Genomic DNA, 19,403 nt, shown 5'->3' with positions numbered 1-19,403 from the left:
CACTGTATACAAAGACAAATCAAAGGAAACTATCAGAAGGGAGAATGCATGTATAATCTTTGGCACATTCTTATGGAAAAGTATACAGCTTTCAGTTCCAGCTTTTTTGCTGGTTAACCACCAGTGAATCTTTCAGATTTATCTACTCAGACTCTTCAAACTGAGATCCTTAAATCTCAGCTTCCTAAGTAGCTAGGATTATAGGTGTGTGCCATGGTGCTCAGCTTGCCCTTGTTTTGACCTCACCAGAAGTGAGATGCAGGAGGTTCCACTTTTCTTCAAAAAGAGGGCAGTCAAGCCACTGCGCACTGAAACAGAGAAGATGCCTTCAGTGACCTCTGATCTTTGGAAACTAGGGAATTGGATCAGAGACATTAAATCACTTGTCACCTGCTCCCCTAGCTAATACATGTCAGAGGTACAATTTGCATTCAGATCTAGCTGATTCCATATGCTCTGTTCATAGTATGTGAGGGTGGATAAAAAGAAATGCCATAACTCTTTATTTTTTTGTCGGTTGTGGGGCTTGAACTGGGCTTAGGTGCTGTCACTGCGCTCTTCAGCTCAAGTTGAGCACTCTACCACTTGAGCCACAGCACCACTTCCAGTTTTCTAGTGGTTTATTGGAAGTAAGAGTCTCATGGACATTCGTGCCCGGGCTGGCTTAGAACTGCGATCCTCGTATCTCAGTCTCTTGAGTAGCTAGGATTAAAGGGGTAAGCCACCGGCGCCCGGCTTTATTATTTATTTATTCATGTATTTAATTATTTGTCGGCCTGGATGCTGTCCCTGCATTCTTCAGCTCAAGGCACGTTCTACCACTTGAGCCACAATGCCATCCATTTTTCTAGTGGTTTATTGGAGATTAGAGTCTCACAAACTTTCCTGCCCGGGCTGGCTTTAAACCACGATCCTCAGATCTCCGCCTCCTGAGTAGCTAAGATTACAGGTGTGAGGGGCTGGGAAGGTGGCTCAGTGGTAGAGTGCTTGCCTTGCATGCCTGAGGCCCTGGGTTCGATTCCTCAGCACCACATAAGCAAAAAAAAAAAAAAAGCCGGAAGTGGCGTTGTAGCTCAAGTGGTAGAGCGCTAGCCTTGAGCTGAAGAGCTGAGGGACAGTGCCCAGACCCAGAGTTCAGGCCCCACGACCGGATTAAAAAAAAAAAGATTACAGGTGTGAGCCACCAGTGCCTGGCATTTTTTAAATTTTTTGTTGGTCAGGGGGCCTGAACTCTGGGCCAGGGCGCTGTCCCTGAGCTCTTCAGCTCAAGGCTGGCTCTCTACCACTTGAACCACAGCACCACTTCTAGCTTTTGCTGCTTGTGTGGTGTTGAAGAATTGAACCCAGGGCTCATGCATGCAAGGCAAGCACTCTACCACTGAGCCACCTTTCCAGCCCTGCCATAACTCTTTGTAATTCTCTTAGGACCCTGAAAACTTTGTGCTGTCTAGTCTGGGACAATTTGAAAATACTTCAGGTAGAGACCACATCTGTCCCTTGTATCTCTATGGCTACCTTGCCCAGTGCTTCCCTTTCTGTGTTCTCTTCCCAAGATCTCTTCTAGGGTGGTTGGATGGCTTGGATGAACCACATATGACTTTTGTTAGTGAAAATGGAAGTCAGGTTGTCATGGCCTGGAGTTACTTGATATGCTATTGTTGGATCTATTTATACCACAAGGCTTTCAAGTGCCAATAAATTACTTGGCTGTTGATTCACATCTTTAGTATAACTATTTTTATACATTGGTATGCTTTTTTTTTTTAAAAATGGAAAGTGCTTTAAAAGTAGAAGCTATATTGTATCACTGTGATTTTCCTGTAAGTAAAGTACTTTCCAATCAATCATTCTTAGAATAATGGAATAGTTCTCATTGATACAACTTGATGGTTTTAACCTTTTACTGAAAATTATTTTTGTGCCAAAAGGGTGATGGCATAATTCATGTTCCTTTGTACAATTACCCATGTGGCTACTGCTCTCTGCCTTCTTAGAATGATATCCTCTTAAGGAAGTGCTGTTCACAGAGAATGGGTGTGACATTCTGAAATCCTTGCTTTCCTGAGTCTTCCAGTGGGCTAGTGGGAGAAGGGTTGAGGGCTGTAGGGCAGGAATGACGCTCAGGAGGAGCAGTAGCTGGTGACATGGTCCCAGGGAACCTGAAGACCAGCAGTCAGGAGCTGGGAGTGGGGTTAGGGTGGGTAGTCTGTGCTACTGGTCCCTGAGACAATGTTGTCGTGGGAAGTTGGTCTCTCATTCGCCCCCCCCCCCCCCCCCCCCCCCCCCCCCCCCCCCCCCCCCCCCCCCCCCCCCACTTCAAACCAATCTCTTTAGGTAAAGCTCCATGCCTGTGACCATGGGTCTGTGTCCTCAGTGAATCGATGTTACTATGTTACTATTGCTCAGGGCTTGTTCTCTGGTAAGATAGGCAGATGCTGACAAACTCTGTGCAACTGGCAGCAAATGCCTGGAATGTGCCATGCCGTTCCAGCAAAGCATACTCGCATGTGAATCCAAGTCTGGTAGTTTGCAGTGACTCTTTTCTGTGGTTCTGCTCAGCATCAGGTGCAGGGCCTGTGTTCACTAGGCTGGTGCTCTACCACTTGAGCCATGACTCCAGCTGTTTTTTTCCTCCCTGGTATTTGGAGTCTAGTAAACTATTCTTCTCCAGCTGTCCTTGAGCCATGAATCTCTACATTGCAGCCTCCTGAGTAGTTAGGATTATGGGTGTGAAGTACTGGTACATGAATGCTTTGTACATTTTTCACGGGACCTCATGGACAAAGGCATAGTTGGAACTGTGGTGCACAATTATGCAACTGGCACTAAGCAAAGGTACCTGGTTGTGAGGGTGTTGTAGGTGGTTGACACATTCCACCACCCTCCCCCCAAAAAAAGACACCAGGCGATGTGCAGCCCCATCTCTGAAACTGTGGCCTCCAGTAAATCTTCCCCTCTGAATCAGGTATTTGTCACAGGGATGGAAAACTGAAGCACACAGGGGTAAGTGTGGGCCTGCATGCCAAGCTCAGCTCACTGAGCTGTGAACCCAACCATGCAGAGGGGCAAATTCTAATTTGCACATAAGCCAGCAGCAACCCTGTTGGGCCCTAATTGTACAGCTGAGGAATCTGAGATTCAAGAGGAATCAACAACTTGTCCATATAAAAACGGCGTTGAATGGCAGCCAAACTTCATCCCCAGGTCATGTGTGTGGAGGACTTCAGCTGGATAATTCCTAGACCCACCTCCTACAGTGCCAATCTCATGTGTAGATTCCATTGCCTGGCACTAGGTTCACAGCTCTGCTTTCGATGCACCCTCCCAGCCTGGCACCTCTCCACAGGTGCTCACTGCCACCTCTCTGAGGGTAAAGAGAGTCCTCACCACCTCTCCTGAGACCTGGTGCCATGTGCAGCCCCAACTAACGTAAGTGCCGACAGAAACAAGCACTGTGAGGACAGGTGCTGAGTGGTGAGGCGAGGAGCATGCCCGTAGGAGGGAGGGTAAGGGAACAGGCTTGTGAAAGTCTTAGTTTGCCAAATTGCAGCTGATAGAAAAGCTGGAAGGAGTGATGAGAGTATTAAGTGTGGTTGGGGGGGGGCGGGACCCATCTGATGAAAACTGCCAAGGTAAGAACTTGGCAGGCAGCACAATAGCCCTCTGGGGAACCTGCAAGAATGATGTCATCCCAGGGCTTCATTTGTCAGGAATCTGAACCCACGCGGGATGATTCAGAGCTCAAACTGCCCAGCGAGCCTAGCAGTTAAGAGTCCTGGCATTCTTCCTTGATGTCTTCACACATTCCATCTAGCAAGAGGATGCCACTCACTTTTCTTTTCAGAACCTCTCCTTCCACAAAGCTATGTGGAGCCCACACTGTGGATGTGAATTCCTCTGTCTGGCTTGTGGTTTTAGACACTAGGGAGGAGCAAATGGGATGAACCATGACTAAATCACAAGTCAATGTTCTTTCTTCTTAAAAAAAGTGTCTGATGAGGGGTTCAGGGAAGACGTAAACTGCCAGAACGCCTGGTACTTTCCACACCCTGCAGGGGCCCAGATCTGACCTAAAGTCTGTCTTCCTGTCCGCCCTGGGCTTAGGTTAGAATTTCCTCAGGGGAGAGTACTCAAGGAGGGATGCACCCAATGCTTCTACAGAGCCCAGCTTTGATGGACTTCACACAGTTCCTGTGGGCCTCTGCACTGGGCCAGCCCTGGGGAGGAAATGCCATTCTCTGGTCTCCCACAGGTCTGGCAGGCACAACCTCAGGGAAGCAGCATGCCTTGGACCCTGTTGTTCATTCTATCATCTTTTAAGAATGGCCGAGTCATTGCTTCTCATCTCCAGTCAGCTTATTTCTATTCATGCAACGTAACTGGAAAAATGTTTTCTCAACTGGGACAATGCAGCAAATGGTTTGGGGCCAGAAAGATCTGGGCTCTTGTAAGTCCAGATTTCACTACTACTACTGTGTGACTCATGGCAACTTACTCAACTCTTCTGTGTCTGCGTACTTATCTGTACATTAAGAACCCACCTCATAGGGCTGTTGTAAATACTGAATCAGATAATGGAATGTCAAAGGGCTCAACGTAGTGCCGAGCATGGATTGTGTTTAACAAGGGTGGGGCACATGAGGTGTATTATCTCATAGAACAGTTACTTTGGTCAGGCTTTGGAGTGGAGGCCCATGACGTAAGTCAGAAAGGGACAGACGGAGTTCTGTGCAACAAATGGAGCCACCACCCTAGGGCACATTCGGTAGGATCCAAGGGCAAGGGGGGCTGGATTTCTGTCCCATGTTCAGAGGGGAACTGGAGGAGCCAGTATCCTGTAGCTCTTGATTATGAGAGTTTCAGCAGTGACCTCTGTGTGTGATGGGGTCTCATTCCTCTTTGGGGTCAGGAAGATGGGGACCCCAGAGAGGAGTGGGTTTAAACTGACCTTTAGAGTTGTGAGATGAGTTATGGAGAGTGAAAAGCGTAAGGTCCCTCTAGTCAGTGTAGGACTGAGGAAGCTTGGCAAGTCTCAAGCTTTCATTTGTGGACAAGGAGGTGTGTGTGTGTGTGTGTGTGTGTGTGTGTGTGTGTGAACCATGAGGGATTCTAGGCAGAGGCACAGAGCTGGGGTAGGTGGGCTGGAGGACAGCACAGAGGGTCTCCCTGTTGACAGAGGTGCCTTGTACCTCCACTGCACTGTAGCTTGGAATCTCTTTCCTTTTTACCACTGGGCAGATAGGCATCCCAGGGGGAGGTGATGGAGAGTCCTGAGGGCAGCAGCAGGCTGAAGGGATGGTGCTGAGCACTGGGGTTTGGAGGATATTTCTCTTGTAGTGCTGGAATAAGGTCAGGATTTATCATGGTGAGTGGACATCAGGCAACCCAATCTGCCTTTTCCATGTGACTAACTTCAGCATTCACTGCAAAGTGAGCAGGAAGGCATTGCTGACAGCCCTGCTTTCATGAATTCTCAACTGGTTATCTCCTATGGGTGTGTGTGAAAAATCTTAACTATTGTGGTGGTCTGTGGCTTTTCCAAAGGACTACACTGGATGTGTGTTTGTGTGTGCATGCGCGCACGCGTGCAAGTGCATGCATGCATATAATATCTGTGGTAGTTATTTCATGAGGGAAGGTGATCAAGGAAAAAAAAGAAAGTTTTTGGGGTACAGTAGTAATGTAAAAAAAAAAGGTTGAGAAGGTTGAGACAAAACCAAGGCCTCCTGTTTCAAAGGACTGCCAGTGGCCCAGTCTTCTGGTGCATAAAGAAGCCTGAACCAGAACAGGTACACTGTGAGGCACACAAGGCAGGTGGTGGTAGCTCCCTTTTTTCTTCTCATGGAGCCAGAAGTTCTGACATTTCCCAGCCAGATCTTCTCCTGTTTACTCCAATCTGCAGTCTCCATTGTCATCAATGAGACTTGGAGGTAAATTGAGCGTGAAGATGAGGCCAAGTGGGGCCTTGGACCTTCTCAACAGGCAGTCTGGAGTTCCTGCCTGCGCGGGAAAAACAGACCTGAGGGATGCTGTTTACACCAGAGTGCACCTGTCAATCTATTCATTGCTTATCAGTGCATAGTTTCCTCAGAAGGGTGAGATCACATCCTGCCCATCTCAACTTTCCAGCCTTCCCAAACAAGAACACTTCATAAGCATCCTGACACTGAGAGTCCTGATTTCTTATCATTATTGTGTAAGTGCTGTTGATTTTTCACTCTCAACAGATCTGTAGGGAACAGGACAAATCATTATGACACAGGTGTCCATGACTTTGCTTTTTATTGTTAATCATTTTAATTTAGGATAGTTAAATTCTAATTCTTTCAGTAGACTAGCTCCGCTTAAAAGCAGTTTTAAAAATTAGCAGTATTCTATACTTCTAAAAATATTATGTGATGAAGAGCAACTTTTTTTTGTATATCAAGTGATTAGTATTTCAAATGAATCAAGCATGAAAGTATATGTAGCAAATTTTTGATACATTTTTTCAATTCTTTAAGTAGGAATAACTGTTTCCTTCACTGTAAAATGTATTAGCCATTTGATAAAGAGAAAACTTCTTTGTGGTGCTGAGGATGAAACCTAGGGCTCCATTTATGCAAAGCAGGTACTCTATTGAATGTAGGGCCTTGCAACTCTGAGGCATTTGAACAATGTCCTTAGTCCTTTTTGTTTTGTTCATTTTTGAGATAGGGTCTTGGGAAGGGTGAGGCTGGCGCGTGGGCTTGGGCTAGTCTGCACTGTGGTCCTCCTACTAAAGCACTTTTTTGTTGGTCATGGGATCTGAACTCAGGGCCAGGGCACTGTCCCTGAGCTTTTCTGCTCAAGGATGAGTGCCAGCCACTTTAACCACAGCTCCTCTTTCAGTTTTCTGGTGGGTAATTGGAGATAAGAGTCTCATAGACTTTCCTGCCCAGGCTGGCTTTGTAACCATGATCCTTAGACCTCAGCTTCCCGAGTAGCTAGGATTACAGGTGTGAGCTTTACTTAGCCCTTTTTTCTTTTTCTTTTTGGTTGGTTGTGGGGCCTGAACTCTGGGTCTGGGCACTGTCCCACATCATTTCAGCTCAAGGCTAGTGCTCTACCACTTGAGCCACAGTGCCACTTCTGGCTTTTTCTGCTTATGTGGTGCTGAGGAATCAAACCCAGGGCCTCATGCTGCAAGGCAACACTCTACCACTGAGCCACCTTCCCAGCTTCTACCTAGCACTTTTTAATGTAGTGAATATGATGGATGAGCATGACAGCACACAAACTACTTTTTGGTGAGATAGGAGCTTGCTAACTCCCCTCCCCAGGCTTGCCCCAAATTGAGATCCTCTTAGTCTCTGCCACTCAAGTAGCTCAAATTACAGGTGTGAGCCATTGCACTTGGCCTATACCTGAGCTTTGGGAGGATATAATCCTCCCACTTATTTTTATTTATTTATTTTTGTCCGCCGTGGGGCTTGAACTCTGGGCCTAGGCGCTGTCCCTCAGCTCTTCAGCTCAAGGCGAGCGCTCTACCACTTGAGCTACAGCGCCACTTCCGGTTTTCTGGTGGTTTATTGGAGATAGGATTCTCACGGTCTCTCCTGCCCAGGCTGGCTTTGAACCACGATCCTCAGATCTCAGCCTCCTGAGTAGCTAGGATTATAGGCGTGAGCCACCAGAGCCCGGCTAATCCTCCCACATATAAGTTGATGTTCTTTAGTATATTACAAGATTGAGCAACAATTACCACAACCTAATTTTAGAGAAATTTCACCTTCCCCAAAGAAATCTCATACTTATTAACAGCCACTCCCCATTTCTCTTCCACTTCTCTAGGCCTAGGAACCATGACTCTACTTTGTCTTTACATATTTGTGAAAAATATAATCTTATTTATTTATTTATTTTTGGTGCCAGTCCTGGGGCTTCAACAGGGCTTAGGTGCTATCCCTGAGCTTTTTTTTTTTTGCTCATGGCTAGGAACTCTACCAGTTGAGCCACAGCTCCACTTCTGGCATTTTGCTGGTTAACTGTGGAGATAAAGAGTCTTACGGACTTTCCTGGCTGCCTTTAAACTCCATTCCTCAGATCTCAGTCTCCTGAGTAACCCTAGCTGGTCAGAAGGCTGAGATCTGTTGTACATTTTTGAGTAAAATCATTTCATATTTTGGTTCTATAGTTAGTTGATAGCCATTCCATAATTAGCCCAAAATTTAACCATAATTAACCAATTATATTCATATCTATTCTCTTGATTTTGGATGGCATTATGTGTCAAAAGTAAGGCTGGAGACCCAGTGGGAATGCTTCTGCTATTAAAAATTCTTCTTGGGGAGCTGGGCGCTGGTGGCTCACGCCTGTAATCCTAGCTACTCAGGAGGCTGAGATCTGAGGATCGTGGTTCAAAGCCAGCCTGGGCAGGAGAGACCGTGAGACTCCTATCTCCAATAAACCACCAGAAAACCGGAAGTGGCGCTGTAGCTCAAGTGGTAGAGCGCTCGTCTTGTGGTAGAGCGCTCGTCTTGAGCTGAAGAGCTGAGGGACAACGCCCAGGCCCTGAGGGACAGCGCCCAGGCCCAGAGTTCAAGTCCCACAACCGACAAAAAAAAAATTCTTCTTGGGTTGGGAAGGTGGCTCAGTGGTAGAGCGCTTGCCTTGCATGCATGAGGCCCTGGGTTTGATTCCTCAGCACCACGTAAGCAAAAAGAAAAAAGCTGGAAGTGGTGCTGTGGCTCAAGTGATAGAGCGCTAGCCTTGAGCTGAAGAGCTGAGGGACAACGTCCAAGCCCAGAGTTCAGGCCCCACGACCGGACCCCCCCAAAAAAAATTCTTTTTTTTTTACTTTTAAAATTGTTATTATAAAGGTGATGTACCAAGGGGTTACAGTTACATAAGTCAGGTAAAGACATTTCTTTGGACAATGTCACCCCTTCCTTGCTCTCTCCTAGTAAAACTTCATTTCTACTAAGCACTGCGGCAACACATTTAGCTTCTTTTCTGCTCAAAAGCATTCACTAAAGTCTTTAGAATAAGTTCAAATGCACCAGGAGTTTGTTGTTTAATAATTTCTATATTGAGAGGTGCAGATAGCATTTGCTTAGCATGTATGGAGACTGGAGTTCAAAGCCCAGAACTGGAAAACAAAATAAAGAATTCCTACAGTGAAACTATTTGTAAAAACAAATCACTGGGTTAAAAATCCACCTACCTACCCACATTCTTCCCAAACATTTACTTGTCTGGTTTCTAAACCTGTTTGTGTAGGTTACATTGGCTTTAGGGATTTTCTTTTCAGGTTTCTATATTCACTAGTATTTGGTACTCACGTAGATGGTAAGGCTTGCAATGGATGGTTCCACACAGACCTCCCTTGGCAATGTATACCATGTTGTGGGCATGGGACCTTCAGCATCTGTCTAACACCCTTCATCTGCATAGACACTCTGTCACAGAGCTTTCCCATCACCCCGCAGAGACAAAGGCCTGTCTGAATATGGAGGTATTTTTCTAGACTCCTATAGCCACTAATAAAAAACTGGTTTCCCTCTCAACATCAGATCACCTGATGAGCCTAGATGGCAGAAATCTGAGATACATCTAGTAGATTCTATAAAGACTAAAAGGTGTATTTTGCCAGGGCTAAGGTAAACACAGTCATCTATCTCCTTAGTGCTGTCCATGTCAGTGCTCAAACCACTAGAATCCTGTCTGCAGAGTGATGTGATTGTACTCTTTTACCTTCCAGTTTTTAGGGCATGTTTGTAAAACATGTGATTCATGTGTGAGGTAGACAGGATGAGTTTTTCATTTCCAGATGAGAAGTCAAGTGTAAACATTGGTTCAAGGTCAGTGGCTAGGAGACACAATTCCAATGCCTTTGGCCAAAGCTCCATTCATTTTAAAATAGTCCTCTGAGGAGAGCATACATGTATTCCATCTTTGCCCCAAAATATTTTGAAAAAAAAAAGGGCTGTCTTCAAAATTTGAAGCAAATCTTTGAATGTCGTCAGTGAAGACAAACTCGTAGCTCCAAAGCCACAGGTTCTCAAATCTGACTTCAGAATTGGCCTGGAGTTTGTTAAAACATGCTTTCCTGTGCTTCACTCTCCAAGTTTCTGATCTGTTAAATCCAAGGTAGGGTTTGGGATCTGCAATTTAATGAGTTCTCAGGAGGTACTGGTGCTGCTGGCCTGGTACCACATTTGAAAACTACTCTTCTAAAGAATTTATTTCTGTAAAGAGTGAATCATTGAAAACCCAAGGTCTAGTGAATTTAGGTATAGGATCATCTAGGGAATTCCACCAGTGACCCAAAACAGTAAGTGACTATGCAGAAGAAATTTGAATAGGGAGGTCTAAATAGGTTTTGAAAATGGCACGCTCTCTGTGTGTGTGTTGTGGGAGGCGGCTTTCTTGTGCACTGTTAGAGTTCTACCATTGGACCCACACTCCAGTCTAACTATTTGCTGGCTAACTGGAGGTGAAGTCTTACAGACTTTTCTGCTAGAGCTGGCTTAGATCTTCTAGACCTCAGCCTTGTAAGTATCAAGGATTACAGATGTAAGGCACTGGTGCCCAGCAAAAATGGCAACTGGATGGGACTAAATGTGAAGCTTTCCCATGGGGATGACCTCAAAGGGAAGGACCCTCTAGGCTGTGTGCTGCAGAACTCTCCTGAGTGTACGGGAACATCTTGCAATTCGATTATGAGATGATCTTTATCAACTTTTGATTTTCCAATATGAGACACAATTAGAAAGAATCTGTACCAAGGAAGGATTAATAGCTACTAATGGCAGCTGAACAGGCAGAGCACTTTTCTCTGCTGCAAACATGAAGCTGTAAGGGGAGCTGACGCTTACTCTCCTGATTTTTGCGATTGTGATTAGAAAGGAACAGGTGAAAAGGTCAAATTTTGGATGCCAGCGATAAACATGTAACATTTAATGGGGGATAGAAAAATCTCAACAGAAAAGAAGAAAGAAAAAAAGTCCCACATTAGTTCTTAGGCTGGGAGAAAGTCAAGCCTTCCTGTCACAGCAGGGAAGAAAGAGGCAGAGGAATGCGTAAATATTGGTTCTATTTTAACTTCTATTCTACATTACATTAAACTTTCCTTGTACTCCTCTTTAATTTACAGCAAATGCTGACACAAATTGGTGTGCCTTCTCTTCTTTGACATCAGTATTCCTCTTGAATTATGTATTTCTAGCTGGAATGAGGTTTATGGGGCTAAAGCTTTCATTTAGATAGATGAGAACGGAGAAGGATCAATGGGAGGTCAGGTGTAAAATCAAAGTAAGGTGGGGCTGGAATCTGTTCAGGGCAGCATTTCACTGCTCAAAGAGACTGTAAGTGACATTAAAAATGACACTGGTCTTTCCATTTTGAATATATTGATTAAATTTTAACTACCAGCGAACAAGAAAAACTTATCAACCTTTATCCCACAACTGGCAATGACAGAATACCTGACACAGACAGCTTGAGGGAGGAAGGACTGATTTGAGCTCACAGTTGCAGATGTTTGCCTTCCCTGATTCTAGGCTGTGGTGAGGCAGAATATCATGGCACATAAGCATTTGTCAGAGGCTATTCACTCATGGTGGACAGGAAAGAGAGAGCGGGAGAAAAGGGACTAGGGGCTGGGTATAACCTTCAGGGCACCCTGCAATGATCTATTCCTCCAGAGACACCCACCTCCCATCATTCCCAACATTTCTCAAAGCAGCACCACTACCTGGGGACCAAGCTGCATAAGCTTGTGGGGACATTTCATATTCAACCTAACAGTATCCTAGACATGTTTAGTAACCATTTGTAAAGGTACAGGCATCACTGGGTTTGATTTAAAAGATGAATCAAAGAACAAGAAAAATTCTTGCCAGATACAGTATGTTCTTAGTCTTCATACCTGCACATGGCTGTGGTGCTTAGCTTGGGACAGTGATTGGCAACAAATGGTTCCTGGTCCAAGTCAGTCAATGATTCATATTGACAGGCTGTTTACTGGCTCCAGAGGGGCCAGCATGGGTTTCAGGGTCTGTTTTCAGAGTCACTGACTTGCTGTGCACTCTGGGCTATCACATGAGGTGGAACATTTTGCTGAAGCTGCTTTGGGCCATTATTTGCATCCAAATGATATTATAAAAATATAGGCAGACTGTCTTGTATCACTAATATATAAAGCAGGCACCTTGACTCTGTCCTTTTTATGCGCCTCATACCACCCTCAGCCCAAGCCTGCGCCATCCATCTGTGAGCCATCCATAGTCATTTCTGAAAACTTTCCCTTCATTTTATCTTTTTTTTTTTTTTGGGTCCGGTCGTGGGGCCTGAACTCTGGGCCTGGGCGCAGTCCCTCAGCTCTTCAGCTCAAGGCTAGCGCTCTACTGCTTGAGCCACAGCACCACTTCCGGCTTTTTTCTTTTTTCTTATGTGGTGCTGAGGAATTGAAACCAGGAGCTTATGCATGCAAGGCAAGCGCTCTACCACTGAGCCACTTTCCCAGCCCTCATTTTATCTTTACCCATCATATACTCTATTCCAGGAGTGAAAATTACACAAAAGCTATTTGTTTTTCCTGATAATTAAAAAAAGAACACTTTCTGTTTTACTTAGAATTATAATTTGATGGAATTAAATTGTTCCTGAATCAATATGCCTACATTAAAGTAACTCCATCATAGTATTATTTGATTGAAGTGGCTGTGCCCAGAAACCATGTTATGACCTCAATTTTTCACTGGTACACTCCTAGTTTGGCCAGCCTCAAGAACATATGGAGGACACTCAACCAGGCGTGGATGGGCCATGGTCTTCCATAGCCTTGTCAGGACCTGAGGTGTAGGTTCTTGTGTTGTACTTGGCAGGCACCCCTGTCAGCCACAGCTCTTATTGACTGCTCTGCTGTCTGGCTAGCCACATAGAAGCATGTCCTATGGAGACTGAGAATTTCCCCCAAATCCTCATTCTGCCTAAAATGTCTCTGATAGATTCATTTATTCTATAATTAATGGAAGAGATTGGAATCTTCAGGCTAAAAATGGAATAAAAAGGGCCCATTCTTAAGGCAACATTAATGAAGTCTTTGTATATAAATAACCTTACATATCAGTGAATAAATGGCACTTAAATTTAAAATGTCCTTTAGTGATTCACTGGGTTCTAAAGCCTGGCTTTGCCTTGTGTGGTCAGCAGTCATTTTTATCTGTGACTCCACTATTCTTGACAGAAAAGTTAATCCAGTATGATTTAGTATCTTACAAAAGTTTTGCTAAAACATTTTCTGCCAAATGCTCATCTCCTAACAGCTGCTTTTTTATTTCAGTGAGAGATACTTGAAATAAAATCATTGTTCTCTGTGAAGATTGCATGCTAACTAATATAGACCTCCCAGATTATTAAACAGCAAAAGCATTTGATAACAGAACCAACCACAGGTTCCACTTCTGCTGATGTACCAAATTCTGAGTACTTAGTCATTGCACAATATTGTATTTATAGCCTTTCTTTTGCTTGAGCTGTTAGGCCACAGGCTCAGCAGGCAGTTGCTGTTATAAAAGGGCTCTCTGGGTTATTTATAATGTTTCTACTTACATTTTCTGCTTCACTTTGGGTCTTGAGCCAGGTATATGCTGTGAAAATGTAGGAAGGAACTGGGCAATTGTTCTACCATCCTGAAAGCTACTGTGGATGATTCATAGGACACTGTGTGTGCCTTGGCTGGAATACCTGGTATTTCTGCCTAAACAACCCAAATGATCACAGTCTGGCTGATTTGTCACCTCATCAGAGAAAGAAGCATACATGAAGGCTGTGTTTCAGTGAGGGATAGGTTAGGGCCTGAAGCACATGTGGTAGGGGAAAATATCAGAAGTAGTCTAATATTGGAAGAATTTCCTACAAATGTTATTTACTTAAAGTAAATGATAGATTCCTGCTCCAAATGCTTGTCTGTTGCCCTGATAAGGGATTCCTGAAAATGGGGTGGGTAGGGAGCTACACATGGCCACGGAAGGTGTTGTCCTGTGCCTGTGCCTGCTGAGATAATATTGATGTATGAGATGATACGATGCTCCCAGGGCAAACAGCTTTCAGCCCTTAAGTGGGTAAGAAGAGGAACCAAAACATGTTGAAAATATCCGAGACCAAAAGAATTACCATGTTTATTGCACATATTACTATTTTACTTGTTTTTGTCCTTTCTTTCTCTCTCAGCTCACTATATGGTTCAGACTGGTCTGGAATTTAGATTTCCCTATGTAGCCTAGGCTGACCTCAAACTTATGATCTTCCTGTCTGTCTTCCAAGTGCTGGGATTATAGATGTGAATTCTGGGATTATAGATGTGAAGTCTCTTAACTATTTAACTGCTCTGAATTCTTAAGAGCTTTGATACTCCATTTTCAACCTAATTAGTGCCACCTCCCTAGGCTAAGTTGCTATCATCTCCCAGTTAGATCCATATATCAATCCCTGGCCTTTTCCCCTGCCTCCAGTCTTATAATCTCCAAAGCCACATGTATCTTTTCATAAGGAATAAATCTGATCAGATGTATCTTCTTGCTGAAAATTTTCAGTGGCTTCCTGTAGCCCCCAGAAGAAAGTGCAGATTTTCATATGGGGTACGTTAAGGCCTTTACCACCCTGTCTGTACCTTCCTTATCTACTCTTCTTTCTAAACTCTTGCTAAATAGAAGTAAATAGAACGACTTGAAGAGGCACAGCCATGCCATGCCATGCCATCTCTAGCTTCTAATCTTTAGCTCATTTCATGAGCCGTTGCCTTTACCTGGGTACCCATTACCAATGTATCCTTTAATCTCCCCTTCCTTACCTTCTTGGACAGCTTGCTAGGCCTCCTTAGGCTCTTGTATTCCTACAGCAACTCAAGGTCAACACATACAAGTTGATCTAAACAGATGCCAACATACTAAACTAAAAGTAAAGATGACACTAAATGGAAGAAAAGGGGTTTCCTACCAGGAAAGGACATTCATGGGCAAGTCATCTATCAGAGAATTTTAGTCTTTCTTTCCATTTTGGTTTGCTTTGACCAAAGGGGGTGGGGGGAAAGGATATAAAACTAAAGAGCTCTGGGAGCTCTTTTAATCTCATAATCATATCATCTTCCTTCCTTCCTTCTTTTCCTTTCTCTCTCCTTTCTTTCTTTCTTTCTCTTTCATCTCTTTCTATCTTTCTTCCTCCTCCTCCTCCTCTTATTCCCCCTCCTCCTCTTCCTCTTCTTTTGGTGGTGGTACTAGAGTTTGAATTTAGGGCCTTGTACTTGCTAGGCAAGTGCTCTACCCCAATTCAGCCATGTATCCAGCACCTCTTTTTTTCTTTCTTTCTCTTTTTCTTTTCTTTTTTTCCTTCCTTCCTTCCTCTCTCTCTTTTTCTTTCTTTCCTTCCTTTCTTTCTTTCTTTCGTTGCCCTTCTTCTTTGAATAGGGTTGCTTTTTGTCCAAGCTGGCCTGGATTATGATCCTGTTTTTAATTTGTCCTATCTATGAGTAACAGATGTGTGCCACCATGCCCATCTGTTTAGCCGAGAAGGGAGATATCACAACTATTTAAAATAAAAAAGTTTGGACTGGCCTTGAACTATGATCTTCCTGATCTCAGCCTCTTGTGTAGTTTGAACTCAGGACCTGGGTGCTGTCCCTGAGCTTTCTCAAGGCTAGTGTTCTACCACCTTGATCCATAGTGCCATTCTGGTTTACTGGGGGTTAATTGGAGATAAAAGTCTCATGGACTTTCCTGCCCAGGCTACTTTGAATGATCCTCAAATCTCAGCTTCCTGAGTAGCTAGGATTACAGATGTGAGCCACTGGTGCCTGACCAGGCTGAGTATATTTTTAAGAGACTGAAGCAGGAAGAGAAAAGCAATAGAGACTTGCTTTAAAGGGTTACTACCTTAATCTATCTCAATGTAGTATGCATACACATGCACTCATGCACACACATACACACACATGTGCATGTTCGCACACACAAAGAGCATTCGTGCCATTAACAGTGTAGTCCCACAGAGGACATGCCACCAACATAGAAAATACACAGTATACATAATTTCATATAAAAGGTGGGTAGATGTTCAGTAAACTGTGAGCCACCTGTTTTTCTGTTTCTTTGCTCAATTCCATTGGCAATATTGGGGAACAAAGGTTGAGGGGCATGGCTACAAGTTTCTGGGCTCTATAATCTGAAACCATATTTTACTTCCTCATAGTTTCAGGTGTTCCCTAACCACTACTATACCATAGAAAGCACTTAGAAGATTGCCAGTGCAGTCCTGGCAACACCACCACAGCAGTCCAGGAAATCGGCAAGAAGACTATGGTGCGCTGCCATGTTGTACTGGTAACTAGGTTGCTTAAGGAGGAGTGAGGGGAGTAGGATGCTAGGAGGAAAAGTCTTAAGGTAGATGAGTAAGCATGTGCTATAGCCCCTGTCAGCCCTTCCTGCTGGAAAGAGGGACTCTTTCCTGTCTAGTCCCACAAAATATTCAATCTAGATTCCTATCTTTCTCACTTTTGCTAAGGCTGAAATGACTGTTTCTTCTCTACCTTCATGTTCTTGTTCTCTATGATCATAATCTTTCTTTAGTCTTGGGTCATTCTTGAGTCCTGAAATTAATGCTGGGGCCCACATCCCCTCAGTGAACAGTGGCAGTGTGAGCCACTGCACATCCAGTCTAATATGGGACAGTACTTTGTGAGAATTGGAAAACAACCTTACATTTAGCCTTGTTTCAATTCTTCAAAGTGAAGATGACATTTCTGGTAAGGAGTTACAATTAGATTTTTAGAGCCCTGTGTTTGCAACTGATTACATGCAGGATTAAAAGAGATAATTTCATATATTGAAGTCTGCCTGATTAGCTAATAAATGAGATGATCTGCTGATGTGGAAGTAATATAATAGAGCTAATATGGTCCCTTGGGCATGACACATGTCTTGTGCCTGGTTTCCTTAGAAATTACCCTATCCTCTGTCCTCTCTGTGTAGTAAAGAGCTTTTTTTTGTCTTCTTCATATTTTCTGACAGTCAGTGGCAGCAGAGTTTTGGCAGAAGAATTGGATCATTATCATTCCTAAGGTTAGGAGGGCTATTTCAAAACGTCATTTCTGTTCTCTTCATTCTCTTAGTTTCAGAGATGTTATTCGTTCTCTGTAACTTAATATTTTTGGTTAGACCTTTTATGACTGCAGGCAAACAATCTGAGTATGTTTTAAAATGGAAAACTGGATAATTTTTTAATTTTAAATTATCTCTTTTAATTTCTTTTATTTTTTTTTGTTTATGTGGCACTAAAGAATCGAACCCAGAGCTGCATGCATGCTAGGCAGGCACTCTACCACTAAGTCACATTCCCAGCCCCTAATTTTTCCTATAAATCACTGTAGATGTTTAGTGGTGCCTCAGCTTTATTTCTTTAGGCATCTTAAGTGGAGAATGAAAGGAATGTAAGTCATCCTGTAAGTCTAATCCCCAGAGGAAACCGAGGCATAAGAAGGTGGAATGGAATGACTTTTGCACTCACATTACTCTCCAAAGGAGCTAGAACTCTTTAGTTATTTACTGACTTCTGATATTATATGCCAAGAATTGCGTTTGTCCAAAAAGGACTCTCTGAGCTGGGTCTTGAGGATGACTTAGCAGTTTTCTAGGTAGGGAAGTAGAAGTGTTTTTCTTCCTTTCAATTTGAAAGCTAATAATGTTAAAAAAGAATAACTATTGTACAATGAAACCTATTGATTTTTTTTTTTTTTGGGTTGGTCGTGGGGCCTGAACTCTGGGCCTGGGCGCTGTCCCTCAGCTCTTTAGCTCAAGGCTAGCACTCTACCACTTGAGCCACAGTGCCACTTCCAGCTTTTTGTTTTTCCTGTGTATGTAGTGCTGAGGAATTGAACTCAGGGCCTCAGGCATGTGAGGCAAGTGCTCTACTGCTAAGCCACCTTCCCAGCCCCTAAAAATGTTTTCAGAAGCAGGGAGTGGGACAGGGGAGAGCACAACAGGATATGGCATGTATGCATGTATAGAAATGTTACTATGAAACCATCGTTGTATAAATAATGTTATGCTAATAAAAATAAAAAGAGAAATCATGTCACTTGCTTTTAGAGTTTAGCAGTTGAGGTTTCTAAAATAGGTTCAATGGAACAAATTTGACTACTGGGTACTTTTGATGATTTCACAACTTGGGTAGTGTGAACAGAGTTACAATAAGCATAATAAGCATGGGTATGCAGCTACCTCTCTTGTATAGTGATTTACACTTTTGTTTTGTTTTTTGCTGGTGCTCAGGGCCTGAGCTTCTTTTGCTCAAGGCTAGCACTCTACCACCTGAGCCATAGAGCCACTTCCGGCTTTTTCTGTTTATATGGTACTGAGCAATCGAACCCAGGACTAGAGTGCTAGGCAAGCACTCTACCACTGAGCCACATTCCCAGCCCCTGATTTACACTTCTTTAGATATATACCCATACTGAGTTCCAGAGTGGTTGTACTAGTTTATGTTCCCACTAACAGTGTATGAGAGTATGAGTTCTCTGATGTGTTATTTTTCCACTAATCCTTGTAAAGACCAGGATACCACCCTAAAACTGAATATAACCTTAATTGCTCACCTCTAAATTCAGTTACTAGAAATAGAGCTTCCATGTGAGGATTTTGGTGGGAACACAGTTCAATCACAGCACTGTATCATGTGCTCCTCCATTCCTTAGCTCTTCCATTCAGGACATGTATGAGGAAGCACATGAACAACTAAAACAGGAGGTTACCACCTACTGTCTAGTTCCTTTTACAACTTTTCCGGGTCATCCATTAACCAAATGTAAGAATTGTGGGAAAGTATACCATTTGGTATACTATTAATTGTGAAAATGAGGATTAAAGAGTTAAACTGAAATATATAAACATATTCATTCAGAAAGAAAACTTGAACATGAGGAAAGTTTCTTTGAAGATCTGCTGTACATTTGAATGATGAACGGAAACAGTGAAGTTTGACATTTATTCTGATATTTCTAAAGGGAACTGTATAAAGTAACATATTTTGAGGAAAATTGTTTTTTAGAAAGATTAGGAAAAAGAACTTGTCAAAGTATGTAGTGAAATATGTAGACATAAGGAACCTCAACTGCCCAGAAAAATAAGGTAATGTAGACTTGTTTCTTTTGTGTGGGGGTCTGTCCATTCAGAAGTTGTCCTACATCAAGGAGCCTGCTTATTGTTTTGGGTGTGACAGTACTGGAACTTGAACTCAGAGCTTTGGGCTTGAAAGTATTTTGAGTAGTGATATCAACAGTCTCCCAAGGTCAAGATTTGAAGGATTTTGTGGACATCTACACAGCTACACTATAGTATTTACAGCTTCACCAGCAATAATGAATACTACAGGACTCAAGGGTAATAGAT

The 19,403-nt window shown here is 43.4% G+C and overlaps 1 protein-coding gene across 2 annotated transcripts in view; it reads right to left on the bottom strand.

The window, feature by feature from the left end:
* Rbks (ribokinase) overlaps nt 1-19,403 on the bottom strand; it is a 67,410-nt gene that overhangs the window by 2,329 nt on the left and 45,678 nt on the right. The window contains exon 8 of one of the 2 annotated variants that reach the window (XM_013013580.1): nt 12,887-13,613. The exons of the other annotated variant lie outside the window; for it this stretch is intronic. Coding sequence (XP_012869034.1) covers nt 13,572-13,613 — 42 coding nt within the window. The 3' untranslated portion in view covers nt 12,887-13,571. Of the gene's footprint in view, nt 1-12,886; nt 13,614-19,403 lie in introns of those variants that run through there. 2 annotated transcript variants of the gene reach the window in all.

Source organism: Dipodomys ordii, unplaced genomic scaffold (assembly GCF_000151885.1).
Source record: "Dipodomys ordii isolate 6190 unplaced genomic scaffold, Dord_2.0 Scaffold20, whole genome shotgun sequence".
In the NCBI taxonomy this organism is placed as follows: Eukaryota; Metazoa; Chordata; class Mammalia; order Rodentia; family Heteromyidae; genus Dipodomys; species Dipodomys ordii.
This window is presented reverse-complemented; position numbering and strand designations above follow the sequence as displayed.